We start from the raw sequence: 14,048 nt of genomic DNA on the forward strand, positions 1-14,048 counted from the left end.
TTCCTTTGTTTAGGTCCGTTCATGATGAGAGTTCAGCTGGCAGTACATACAGCACAGATTCCTGCCTGCCTAGTCCCAGTAACCTAAGCTTTGAGGAGGAGAGTTCTACCGCTGATTGGTGTGAGTTCCTCCAAGGAGCAAGTCACAGTCTTGGAGTCATCGGGGCATTCTCCCTGCTAACTCTCTCAGGTAGTTCTAACTCACCATGTTTGTCGCAGTGTATTCTACTACCTTTTCAACCATTAGTAGCTGCTTTTGATTTCTCACTGTAGTTTTTGTCATAACTGTCCTATTACTTAAGCAATCGCTTCAAAAGGCACGTTTTTCTCAGACATTAAGTAGCAGTTAGCATCAACCCTCCTAGTGGGAAGCCTCTAAAACACTGCAGGTCAGTTTCAAGTCAAGGGATATGAAATGTTTCACACAGAGAGTCGCTGCACACACAAAAACAGAAAGAAAACCAGCACTGTGCATGGAGAGCAGTGACAGCTTTGAAGAGTGACCGAATTCTTCTTGCTTGCCCTGAGTTTAACCACAAAAAACAATTGTGCAGGGATTTGAAGAGTTATCCATTCTCCATAGAAAATTGCCTCAAAGGAATCTGAAGTGTGGGCTCTTAAACTCCGTGGGCAAAACTGGTTTTGCAAAACTTGAAGGGTTGCGAAGTGCAGAAGACTTGGAGGGTTAATTTTTAACCTTTTTATTATTGAACCCTTTTCTCTCAATTTTCCCACCTTTTTTAGATGAGGAGCAGATGCAACTGTACCAAGCAGCCTTGGTCATCCAGAATGCATTCAGACAATACAAGGTAATCCTCTCCCAATCCTCTTACTACTTGATGAGCCATGACCCTGCCAGACACAACACAGGGCATCAGGTGTAACAAGTCTGTGGGACCTTGCTGCATTGAGCCTTCAGAATCAGTGCACAAACGGCCAACTCTGAAACAATGAGAGCTAGTCTCATTGAACAATGCCACTGTTGTATCCTGCTGCATTCAGTGACCACAGACTCTGAGGCAGTGTGGCCTGACAAGATGTTTGCCCTGATGGATCCTGCTACACTGGGCAGGCTTCTCCTTTAGACAACTGTTACATGTTGTTGCATTTGACAGGGTTTCTAGACAAAATCCCCCGGAGGATTAGGCTTAAATTGTGTCACTCTGTATGTATGTGAAAATTGAACTGAATATTGATGCCAAGTTTGGTGTTTGTGTTGTAGGGTCGTCAGCAGCAGAAACAGCAGGAGCTAGAGGCTGCAGTGATAATACAGAACTACTACCGAAGATATAAACAGGTGTGTTGAGTCTCACTATGTCTAGGCTGTAGTCTGTCATCCTGTCCCTAACCATATCTGTCTCCTTTCCACACATATTATTTAGAATTGTTTATAGATTAATAGTTTTTTTTACCTGTCATGTTTTGTTCTCCTGAATTTGACTTTCCTTTTTTTTTTATTGTATCACATACAATTTTATTTTTTTTCTCTTTATTTTCAGTACATCATGTACACCATATCTGTCTCCTTTCCACACATTATTTAGAATTGTTTATAGATTAATAGTTTTTTTTACCTGTCATGTTTTGTTCTCCTGAATTTAACTTTCCTTTTTTTTTATTGTATCATATACAATTTTCATTTTTTTCCTCTTTATTTTTCAGTACATCATGTACACCATATCTGTCTCCTTTCCACACATTATTTAGAATTGTTTATAGATTAATAGTTTTTTTTACCTGTCATGTTTTGTTCTCCTGAATTTAACTTTCCTTTTTTTTTATTGTATCATATACAATTTTCATTTTTTTTCTCTTTATTTTTCAGTACATCATGTACAGCAAGATGTCTGAGGCAGCTAAGGTCATTCAGAGTCGTTTCCGTAGTTACAATCACTATCGTCAGTTTCAGCGCAGTCGGCGTGCTGCTATCGTCATCCAGAGCCATTACCGTGGTTACCGGGCTCAGGAGCAGTTTCGTAAGAGCCGGGATGCTGCCATCTTGATTCAGCAGAGATTCAGGTGAGTGGGGAGGAATTTGGGGGAGTGGCTTCAAAGCTGGAGGGGGATTGACATGACTTTACTTTTCATCAAATTCAATTTTTGGAAACATTTCATGAACTTTGCCAAATCGTTTACTCCACCTGACATTTGACTGTGAAAATAGTTTCGGTCCAATTTTCAGAAGTCACAGCCATCTTACTGTCTTACTATTGATCTTAGCCTATCATCATCCTCACTGTTGGTTCTTTGTGCAGGGATAAACGCTTAGCTCGTCAGAAATTACAGCAGGATGCAGCACGTAAGATTCAACGATTCATCCGAAGATGTCAAAACAAGTAAGTCATTCACTGCAGTTGCAGTCTTGATTTCAATAAATACCTTCATTTAAAATGTACTATTAATAGCTTATATTTGCAGCAGTCGTTCACTGAAAATATGTTTCTCAAGATTGCTGGGAAGGTGGGATAATACAAACACATAATATGTGCTGCTAACCTTCTTTCTTTTGTTTCTTTTAAAATTAAGATTTAACTCCCTAATGAGTCATATATTTGTATGGAAATCTTCGTCTATTTTTTGTTTATTGAAAAGATAAACTATTTGTAAGACTTCAAAGGTTTACACCCAGTTATGGCATAATTCTTCTATTTCCATTGTAGTGCTGTGTGACTTATAATTTGTTAAACACTCCAAGTTCATATGTACATGGGATTGTTGAACATCCAACTAACAAATGACGTCATGAATTCACCATGTACAATGTGATTGCTCTTATAGAAATGCTCTCAACGTCATAGTCATTAAGCTAATTTAAAACATTATTTGCCCCACCCTTTCAATGATACCACCCCTACTAACAGTGTGCATTCTAACATTTAACCAATCACATGAAGGCATTTCTGGAATGTTCCATCTGGGTAAGTTTTCTGGGGGTGGTCTTTGTCAGTTGAACTGTGCTGGGGTTGTGATCAGAATGAAGGTTGAAGTAGCTTGTTAAGTGTTTCTTCAACATTAACTCCATGTTTGGTTGGAAATGGACGTTATGTGTCAGTTGTCCAAGCAGTACCTGTATGTGCAGATGAAGAGTTTGTTTTTGTGTCTGATGTCCGGTCAAGTGATGCACAATAAGAGTTCAGCTTTCCAGTGGCCTGCTTATTGAATTTAAAGTGGAAAAGCCCCATAAATCTTCAACGGTGAACATTTTTTTTGGAGGGGGGGGATATAATTGGTTTATAATTGGTTTATTTCATAAAAATCATATTGCAGCAAAATGCTGAATTTACATGACATTTACAGTGTTCAATACAAAGACAGCTAAGAAAGGTATTTATTAAAAAACAACAACTGGAAATTACACTTACATTGGATAATAACATTTGTTTTTATTGGAGATAAAACATTTAGTGATATAGCAGTACAGCACAACATACAAATGATAATCGATTGATGATCATGGTGGATTCAGTTTTTAAAAAGAAATTGTACGAGGTTATGCACTTGAGGGGTAGTAGGTCCCTGGCTCATAGCAAGTTGGGATTTTATTGCCCCTATCCTATCTATGTGTAAGTCCCAAGATGTTTTGATGTATTGGCTCCTTGCCCAAGTACCCCCTCAACGGTAAGATAGGGAGAGTTGGGGGAGGGAGCTGGGAGGGACATTCAAACACATTGCCGACGACGCCCGACGCTCAACTGAAGCGAAGATGGCTCTGTGCACTTTCAGGATAAATAAGGCATGCATTCTTCGTGCTATACGTGTGCAACTCTGTGTGCAATGGTGGTGTGTCCCAGTCCACTGAGCTCTCAAAAGTGATCCAAAATTCAATTCAATTCAATTCAATTTGACTTTATTATCCCTGACGGGAAATTCCATTGACCTTTTACATTAAAACACAAATTACAAAAAATATTACGCAAAAATTCCAAAACATGTACTTAAAGAAGATAAATATATAAAAAAAAGTTATTAAAATTCAATAGAGATTAAATACTGCACATACCCTAAACAAGCCTGTTCAAAATTCCACGTGGTTATAATAAAAAATCCTGTGTTATATTAACCACTCGGACAAAATGTTCGTGTAATTTTAAGGACCCTTCATATTCACTATTTCAATATTATTATCATATTCACTATTTTCAAGAACCTAAAAAAGAACCCAAAAGCCTAAAAAAGAACCCCAAAAAGCACCCTCTCTTGTTCTCGCATGAAGCCTATTCTACATACATGTATAGTCAGTGCTTGTTGTTTGTAGTTATGTTTGTAGCTTATAATTAGTAGGTAATAATAACAGTAACATGAATAATTCAATAATTGTTTGGGAATGGTTTGGATGCTAATTCGAAAAAGAGAATGAACTGCAAGGGAAATGTCTCCTGTCTCTACTTCTGATGCTGCATCAAACTGAATGTTACAGTTATTGCATGCTGTTGAGCAGTGTACAACCCTTTTAAATTCTCACCCCAATCCCACCCTAACTGTCAGTGTCATAACCTGCTGCATTGTTGGTTCCTCCCAATATTCAATTGTTTTGTTTTATCCCCCATTCTGTATCTCTCAAGTCTTCCTCCCTCCCTCCTCGTAGAAATGAAGAAATCCTCCTGTTGAGGCTGCCGCAGTACTTTTCTAGCAAATAGGCCACAAAATGCAAAAGAAACCAATTTGTTTGTGCAGTTTGGATTTGTCTTATACATGTGCAAGCTCTTTAGCATGCCTGGTATGTTTTGCATGATCATTATTCCAAACTCAATCTTGGCGAAACCTTCTTAATGGATTTCTGCTTTTGTCTTTGACCAAATACAGACTCCGCTCATTGCGTCAGACTCGTGCCGATGTCAAACGCTTCTCCTGTAAGAAGGACTGACGCTAGAGGACTGTCACATGACCACACATGTGACACATCATGTGACAGGTCATGTGGCAGTGTGCCTGGCTGAGTTTAGCATCACCTTGATCAGGTATTTATCTCGGCTTAATAAATACCGAAATTGTTTCAACTGCAGAGTTGAAGTTGAGTCCTTCAGCTGCTGAAGAGTTGGGTATGTGGATTTACAGAGTTGTCACAATCTATTCTTATACATTTGGACACAAAATGGCTTCCATCTGTGACTCAGATTGCAGTTCTTGTTTATCTGCATTGCGCACTTCAGCCATTATGTGTCCAGATGTTTTAATCAATGAGGAAGTTCTGGCGAGGACCATTAGTCAACTAGTGCTTGATTTATGACGTAACTTACGCCTGCATGCGCAAATGCCTCTAGTCAAACGATGGTTAAACTCCTTGGTCCTGGCTACCTGCTTTGCTTTATGGTGCGCACGGCTGTTGGTTACCAGCGATGGTACCATGCCCTGTGATTCGGTTCCAAAAAGTCATCTAGAGTAGTCCAGCCATCCTTCATTTATGTGACGATCATCAAACATGTATGGTTGACCATAGTCCTATGGTTGACCATAGTCCTGTGGTTGACCATAGTCCTGTGGTCGACAGTAGTCCTATGGTTGACTGTAGTCCTATGGTTGACTGTAGTCCTATGGTTGACCGTAGTCCTGTGGTTGACCGTAGTCCTGTGGTTGACCATAGTCCTATGGTTGACCGTAGTCCTATGGTTGACTGTAGTCCTATGGTTGACCATAGTCCTGTGGTTGACCATAGTCCTGTGGTTGACCATAGTCCTGTGGTTGACCATAGTCCTATGGTTGACCGTAGTCCTGTGGTTGACCATAGTCCTGTGGTCGACAGTAGTCCTATGGTTGACTGTAGTCCTATGGTTGACCATAGTCCTGTGGTTGACCGTAGTCCTGTGGTTGACCGTAGTCCTGTGGTTGACCATAGTCCTGTGGTTGACGGTAGTCCTGTGGTTGACCATAGTTCTGTGGTTGACCATAGTCCTGTGGTTGACCATGGTCCTGTGGTTGACCGTAGTCCTGTGGTTGACCGTAGTCCTGTGGTTGACTGTAGTCCTGTGGTTGACCGTAGTCCTATGGTTGACTGTAGTCCTATGGTTGACCATAGTCCTGTGGTTGACCGTAGTCCTGTGGTTGACCATAGTCCTGTGGTCGACAGTAGTCCTATGGTTGACTGTAGTCCTATGGTTGACCATAGTCCTGTGGTTGACCGTAGTCCTGTGGTTGACCGTAGTCCTGTGGTTGACCATAGTCCTGTGGTTGACGGTAGTCCTGTGGTTGACCATAGTTCTGTGGTTGACCATAGTCCTGTGGTTGACCATGGTCCTGTGGTTGACCGTAGTCCTGTGGTTGACCGTAGTCCTGTGGTTGACTGTAGTCCTGTGGTTGACCGTAGTCCTATGGTTGACTGTAGTCCTATGGTTGACCATAGTCCTGTGGTTGACCGTAGTCCTGTGGTTGACCGTAGTCCTGTGGTTGACCGTAGTCCTGTGGTTGACCGTAGTCCTGTGGTTGACCGTAGTCCTGTGGTTGACCGTAGTCCTATGGTTGACCGTAGTCCTATGGTTGACCCTAGTCCTATGGTTGACCCTAGTCCTTTCAGACTTGCTCATAGTTGTCACAACTTGACAGCTTTTTAAAGCTAAATTTATAAACTGCCCTCTATTGACATAATTATTGCAAATAGAGGGCGCCAGATAGGTCACCTTGACCAGGTTTGTTAGCTTTTTGGAGAGTTCATGTATTCATGATAAAAATACAAACAACGTTTTGGAGTTATTATCGAAGTTTGTAGAAAACAGACAGCCTTATTTGTAGAATATCTGTACATAGTTCATTTATAATACTCCGGTTCTTTCATGAAACAACAGATGTAAATAGTTTGTGCATTATTGATGATTAGCCGATAATTGATTAGGTATTTGCTATCGGTTATTCTTTGATGCTAAATTATTGAAACTAATTGATTATTTTGAATTCAGTGTATTATGTAATAATTGACGGGTTGATTTATCGATGGAATGTCAATTCTTTTTTGTACATTGGTAATTGGTAAACATTAAATAAATTATTAATCAATTTATCTTTTGTCAAGTTTTGATAATATAGTTATATTGTCAAAATAGTAGAATTGAATGTGCTTGTGTATGAAGCATTGCAACTAAGTCTGCTGCTGTGAGTTCATGTACATGTATGTTGCTTAGGATTATTTATATTTTGTTCTGTTGTTGAGACTTGTTTACTGGAAAACCAGATGCATAACATAATCTGCATTCAAATGCCAACATTTGATTTTACCTTCATAACAGCAACCCTCACCACGTGAAATCTGCCAAAGTTGAAAATTTAATTGGACCCAGTTTCATGGGCCCACTTACTGACCCTGAAACCCAAAGATCTCTGCCTGTCAGACTCTACACTTTTCTATCACATGTTCATAGCAGAGACTTTGGACTCGTGCACGCATACATACACCGTGTGATTAATCAGTTGGCATAAGGTCAACTCGCCCCCTGGCTGACTCGCCCCTTACAAACTTGCCCCCTGCGAGCTTGGGCGAGTCGGTTAGGGGCGAGTCGGCCAAGGGGCGAGTTGACCTACAATCAATCAGTTCAAGCCGGGATTATTTTGAGAAGAACGGAACGGGGAGTGGGATTTATTTTCACTCGACCACAAGCCAGGCGGGTTGAAGCCATCACCCTTGGGTAGCATGGTCTTTTGTTTTGAATTTAAGATTATTTTATTTATTAATATGCTTGAAATTTACTGGAGAATCATCGAGTGTGTGCTGTTATTTGCAGTTTATTGCCATTTAACTATTTAGCTTTGTAATTTATACCTGCCTAATAACCACTAGTTAAAGGCAGCGATATTTATATTCTAATCAAAAATTAGGCGTACAATTAGAAGCTTGCATTTTTGTTTCGCATGTGAATCTGCTGTTGCTAGACCACTGTCTGTAGAAGAGCGAAAGCTTCAATTATTTATTTTAATCTTGGAAGTTATTAAAGAACCTGCAAAATAAAATAGCACAGCTGGCACTGTGTGGTGGATTTGGGGGTTAGGTGTGATGAGCCAATCAGCTCTGCTGAAGCTGATTTGAAGCTGAAAGCTCAACCAATGAAAATGAAGTTGCCATAGTGGTATTGTTCCCTGACACCTTCTTGTGAGACTCTGTGAAGTTTGTGGTGTGGTACCTGCACTTATAGAGTCAGTTTAGACAGCTTGAATATTTATTCTAATGTTCGTTTGAAATACAGTTAAATGTACAGATGTATAGTAAAAAGAAATGACATTGCAAATAGATGATCTGAAATTCCATCGAGTTAACTTGTAACTTAGCCTTTATAACATTCAAATATATTCATCGAATACGCTGCAGGTATATTTGTAGTAGACACAACATGCTGGACTTGTAAATGGGCTGGGTTTTTTAATAAGCGTTTTTTATGCGGGAAAACTTGCCAAAAAGTGGGTGCCAAAATCCACCAATTCCCACTCCCAACACCTACCAAAACTTCAGGTACAATGAAGACATTTCATACTTTGGAAATCTATTTGTAAATATGAAGATTTTTTTCTTGGATGACTCTGACCCATTTGTTCTTGGACAAGTTTCTCTGTACATTACAATGAATACATCTTTATACTAAAATACAGATTGAACATTGGAAAGTTGGTGTCAAGTTGTATATTTAGTGTTGAGACACACATTTGGTAGTTGTCAGCTTTTCCGTGTTAAAATCTATTTAATATTACCTTATACATACTTGTGTCTGTGTCAAGGAGGTTCATTTGGTATCAATTGGCTAAAAAAATTTTACTGCTTTAAAAAAAAAAGTATTTGTGATTGAAGTTTGAGCATAAAAACTTTGTACTTTTTTACTTCGCAAACCGCACAAACATTCTTGTTTATCGATGATTTTTGCCTGAATTTTAATACTTCTTTTTAAGAGACTTTGTGAAGAGAAATTCTCTTGATTTTTGGGTTGAAATTTTGCCTTATTTTGTGAATTTAATTTGGTTAACCTAAGTTTTACAAGAAATCTTTTATTGCAACATGTAGCTTGCGAACAGTTGTTTTAAAAACTTCTTTTTCTTGACGAACACAATTTTAAACATGCACATTTTGATTGAATGTAGCATTTTGAGTCTCGGATTTTGTTGCAACTTATATTCTTGAAATATCCAGAATAAGCAGGGTAATGTACGATGATTTGGTACAATCAATGTTTGCAACTTCCTGTGAGTCATATTCCTCATTTTAATTCATCTCTATACATCATTCAGTATACTCGATGTAGCAGTCGTGGTCGTTGAAGTTGTCAAAAGACAAGGTATTGCATTTTTGTTTGATTTGATATGATTTTGTGGATTTGATTTGTGTTTGTAATTGTTTTTAATAAGTGTGCAATAGTTTTGTTGGGGTTGAAATTTGATTGTCCGTGCTGGATACACATTTGGTCCTGTATAAGAAACTTGATGTAACTGTGTTACTTGTATCGCAAAGAACAAATGTCGGGGGGAGATGTTAGGAAATGTCCCAGACGTTGTTCTGATGACGGGTTCGTTGGTGATAATGGTTGGTTGTGATAGCGCCCTCTCACGGCAGTGGATTATCGCGGCGGCAGGTTAGCAAGTATCAAACCATACAACGTCTAGCCCCTAGACTACATCAGGGTATACATACCGGTACCCTGGTACCTACAATGCTTTGCAAGGCTTGTTACATACAATGTTGTTCAGTGGTCACCATCACCCCTTGCATAGGCTGGCACATGTACATGGTGGATGCAAGCATAAGGTCTTTATGGTAGGTGTGTATGGAGCTATGGACAGCCTGTTGAGACAATCAGCAACTTACATGTATGGAAAGCCTCACTGGGCAATGTATTCATGTTTGTAAATATTGATTCTATTGTAAAAATATATATATATATATATACATACATTTTTTAAAGTGTACATTTCAAAATGGTTCATTCTAACAGCTGTTCATTTACGTAAGGAAAGTTAAATAATGTTCACAAGCTTTGAGCATTTTTATCATTTCACATTATAATTTTCATTATGAAAATGGTAATAATCAGTTTTTGTCTCTTTTTTTTGGCCCATAATTTAAAAAAAGACAAATGAAGGTTTTTTTTCATCAGTTCTTGAACTGTATAATATTTGAAATAACTTTGTTATCTCTTCAGCCACACACATCACACTTTTAAAAAGTAACCCATTAAATTTCCAATATGAATTGCTATGAAATTCTTTTTCATTCAAGATGTGATTAGATGTAGATGAGAAAAACCAGGTTAGTTGGCAAAACGTTGATAAATTTGACTTTTTTTTACAAGATGACTGTGTTTTCTCTCTGAACGAAAACTTGGATATTTGTAAAAGTTTGTTTCTTTTCAAAAATACATGATGTATGTAAACAATATTAGACTGAGTATTTCCCATTCTCATTTTCAGGAATCTTAAAACAAATTACACAATTTTAATGTGTTGTAAAATAGTCATCTTTTGAACAATTCCATAATTTGCTTGATATAACTTGCAGGATAACGTTGCTTTGGGTATACATGTACGTAAAATGACCATGTAATTTCAGACATTTGGGTTCTGTTTGCTGATAAATAAATGTTCATAAATGATGACAAAATTTTCTTAGTTTCAGTTCATTTGTAAAAATGTTATTTCTGCATTGTTTGGAGAAAAGTCAATTTTTGACCAAATTTCATCAAAAAAGTAATTCTAACCCCTTGCACTTTTTTCAATTTTGGCAAAAAAATGAAATTGCTTCAAACTTGCGGGAAATATGCCTAAGGGACCCTAGAACACATTCAAATGTGATTTGTGGACGGATGGACTTTGCAAAGGAATTTCTGCATTGTTTTGAAAAAAGTCAATTTTTGACCAATTTTCATTAAAAAAGTAAGGCTAACCCCTTGCACTTTCCTCAATTTTGGCCAAAAAATGAAATTGTTTCAAACTTGCAGGAATGATACCTAAGGCACCCTAGAACACATAACAATGAGATTTGTGGACGGATGGACTTTGCAAAGGAATTTCTGCATTGTTTGGAGAAAAGTCAATTTTTGACCAATTTACATCAAAAAAGTAAGGCTAACCCCTTGCACTTTCTTCAATTTTGGCCAAAAAATGAAATTGTTTCAAACTTGCAGGAAATATGCCTAAGGGACCCTAGAATGTTGTTCCAATGCGATTTGTGGCAATGGACTTTTCAGAGGAATTTCTGCATTGTTTGGAGAAAAGTAAAGTTTTGAGTAAATTTCATCAAAAAAGTAAGCCTAACCCCTTGCTCTTTTCCAGTTTTGGCCAAAAAAATGAAATTGCTTCAAACTTGCAGGAAAGATGCCCAAGGGACCCTAGAACACATTCAAATGTGATTTGTGGACGGATGGACTTTGCAAAGGAATTTCTGCATTGTTTTGAAAAAAGTCAATTTTTGACCAATTTTCATTAAAAAAGTAAGGCTAACCCCTTGCACTTTCCTCAATTTTGGCCAAAAAATGAAATTGTTTCAAACTTGCAGGAATGATACCTAAGGCACCCTAGAACACATAACAATGAGATTTGTGGACGGATGGACTTTGCAAAGGAATTTCTGCATTGTTTGGAGAAAAGTCAATTTTTGACCAATTTTCATTAAAAAAGTAAGGCTAACCCCTTGCACTTTCTTCAATTTTGGCCAAAAAATGAAATTGTTTCAAACTTGCAGGAAAGATGCCTAAGGGACCCTGGAACACATTATAATGCGATTTGTGGACGGATGGACTTTGCAAAGGAATTTCTGCGTTGTTTTGAAAAAAGTCAATTTTTGACCAAATTTCATTAAAAAAGTAAGGCTAACCCCTTGCTCTTTTTCCAGTTTTGACCAAAAAAATGAAATTGCTTCAAAATTGCAAACAAGATGCCCAAGGGACCCTAGAACACATTCCAATGTGATTTGTGGACGGATGGACCTTTCAAAGGAATTTCTGCATTTTTTTGAAAAAAGTCAATTTTTGACCAAATTTCATCAAAACAGTAAGGCTAACCCCTTGCTCTTTTTCCAGTTTTGGCCAAAAAATGAAATTATTTTAAACTTGCAGGAACGATACCTAAGGGACCCTAGAACACATTCCAATGTGATTTGTGGACGGATGGACCTTTCAAGGGAATTTATGCATTGTTTTGAAAAAAGTCAATTTTTGACCAAATTTCATCAAAAAAGTAAGGCTAACCCCTTGCTCTTTTTTCCAGTTTTGGCCAAAAAAATGAAATTGCTTCAAAATTGCAAAACAGATGTCTAAGGGACCCTAGAACACATTCCAATGTGATTTGTGGACGGATGGACCTTTCAAGGGAATTTCTGCATTGTTTTGAGAAAAGTCAATTTTTGACCAAATTTCATCAAAAAAGTAAGGCTAACCCCTTGCACTTTCTTCAATTTTGGCCAAAAAATGAAATTGTTTCAAACCTGCAGGAATGATGCCCAAGGGACCCTAGAACACAGTACAATGAGATCTGTGGACGGATGGACTTTGCAAAGGAATTTCTGCATTGTTTGGAGAAAAGTTAATTTTTGAGTAAATTTCATCAAAAAAGTAAGGCTTACCCCTTGCATTTTTTCAATTTTGGCCAAAAAATGAAATTGTTTCAAACTTGCAGGAATGATGCCCAAGGGACCCTAGAACACAGTACAATGCGATTTGTGGACGGATGGACTTTGCAAAGGAATTTCTGCATTGTTTTGAAAAAAGTCAATTTTTGACCAAATTTCATTAAAAAAGTAAGGCTAACCCCTTGCGCTTTTTGCAGTTTTGGCCAAAAAAATGAAATTGTTTTAAACTTGCAGGAACGATACCTAAGGGACCCTAGAACACATACCAATGAGATTTGTGGACGGATGGACTTTGCAAAGGAATTTCTGCATTGTTTTGAAAAAAGTCAATTTTTGACCAAATTTCATCAAAAAAGTAAGGCTAACCCCTTGCTCTTTTTTCCAGTTTTGGCCAAAAAAATGAAATTGCTTCAAAATTGCAAAACAGATGTCTAAGGGACCCTAGAACACATTCCAATGTGATTTGTGGACGGATGGACCTTTCAAGGGAATTTACGCATTGTTTTGAAAAAAGTCAATTTTTGACCAAATTTCATCAAAAAAGTAAGGCTAACCCCTTGCACTTTCTTCAATTTTGGCCAAAAAATGAAATTGTTTCAAACCTGCAGGAATGATACCTAAGGGACCCTAGAACACATAACAATGAGATCTGCGGACGGATGGACTTTGCAAAGGAATTTCTGCATTGTTTGGAGAAAAGTTAATTTTTGAGTAAATTTCATCAAAAAAGTAAGGCTAACCCCTTGCTCTTTTTCCAGTTTTGACCAAAAAAATGAAATTGCTTCAAAATTGCAAACAAGATGCCCAAGGGACCCTAGAACACATTCCAATGTGATTTGTGGACGGATGGACCTTTCAAAGGAATTTCTGCATTTTTTTGAAAAAAGTCAATTTTTGACCAAATTTCATCAAAACAGTAAGGCTAACCCCTTGCTCTTTTTCCAGTTTTGGCCAAAAAATGAAATTATTTTAAACTTGCAGGAACGATACCTAAGGGACCCTAGAACACATTCCAATGTGATTTGTGGACGGATGGACCTTTCAAGGGAATTTATGCATTGTTTTGAAAAAAGTCAATTTTTGACCAAATTTCATCAAAAAAGTAAGGCTAACCCCTTGCTCTTTTTTCCAGTTTTGGCCAAAAAAATGAAATTGCTTCAAAATTGCAAAACAGATGTCTAAGGGACCCTAGAACACATTCCAATGTGATTTGTGGACGGATGGACCTTTCAAGGGAATTTCTGCATTGTTTTGAGAAAAGTCAATTTTTGACCAAATTTCATCAAAAAAGTAAGGCTAACCCCTTGCACTTTCTTCAATTTTGGCCAAAAAATGAAATTGTTTCAAACCTGCAGGAATGATGCCCAAGGGACCCTAGAACACAGTACAATGAGATCTGTGGACGGATGGACTTTGCAAAGGAATTTCTGCATTGTTTGGAGAAAAGTTAATTTTTGAGTAAATTTCATCAAAAAAGTAAGGCTTACCCCTTGCATTTTTTCAATTTTGGCCAAAAAATGAAA

General features: G+C 37.8%; 1 protein-coding gene across 2 annotated transcripts in view; it reads left to right on the top strand.

Annotated features, from left to right (window-relative positions):
- LOC119744807 (calmodulin-binding transcription activator 1-like) overlaps positions 1-9,806 on the top strand; it is a 50,831-nt gene extending 41,025 nt beyond the window's left edge. The window contains exons 19-25 of one of the 2 annotated variants that reach the window (XM_038220953.1): positions 14-189; positions 744-808; positions 1,222-1,296; positions 1,825-2,018; positions 2,255-2,335; positions 2,894-2,917; positions 4,803-9,806. In XM_038220953.1, coding sequence (XP_038076881.1) covers positions 14-189; positions 744-808; positions 1,222-1,296; positions 1,825-2,018; positions 2,255-2,335; positions 2,894-2,917; positions 4,803-4,863 — 676 coding nt within the window. In that variant the 3' untranslated portion in view covers positions 4,864-9,806. The remainder of the gene's footprint in view (positions 1-13; positions 190-743; positions 809-1,221; positions 1,297-1,824; positions 2,019-2,254; positions 2,336-2,893; positions 2,918-4,802) is intronic. The other variant, XM_038220954.1, reaches the window with a different exon arrangement.
- The last annotated feature ends 4,242 nt before the right edge of the window (positions 9,807-14,048 follow it).

Source organism: Patiria miniata, unplaced genomic scaffold, assembly GCF_015706575.1.
Source record: "Patiria miniata isolate m_02_andy unplaced genomic scaffold, ASM1570657v1 HiC_scaffold_7, whole genome shotgun sequence".
Taxonomy (NCBI): domain Eukaryota; kingdom Metazoa; phylum Echinodermata; class Asteroidea; order Valvatida; family Asterinidae; genus Patiria; species Patiria miniata.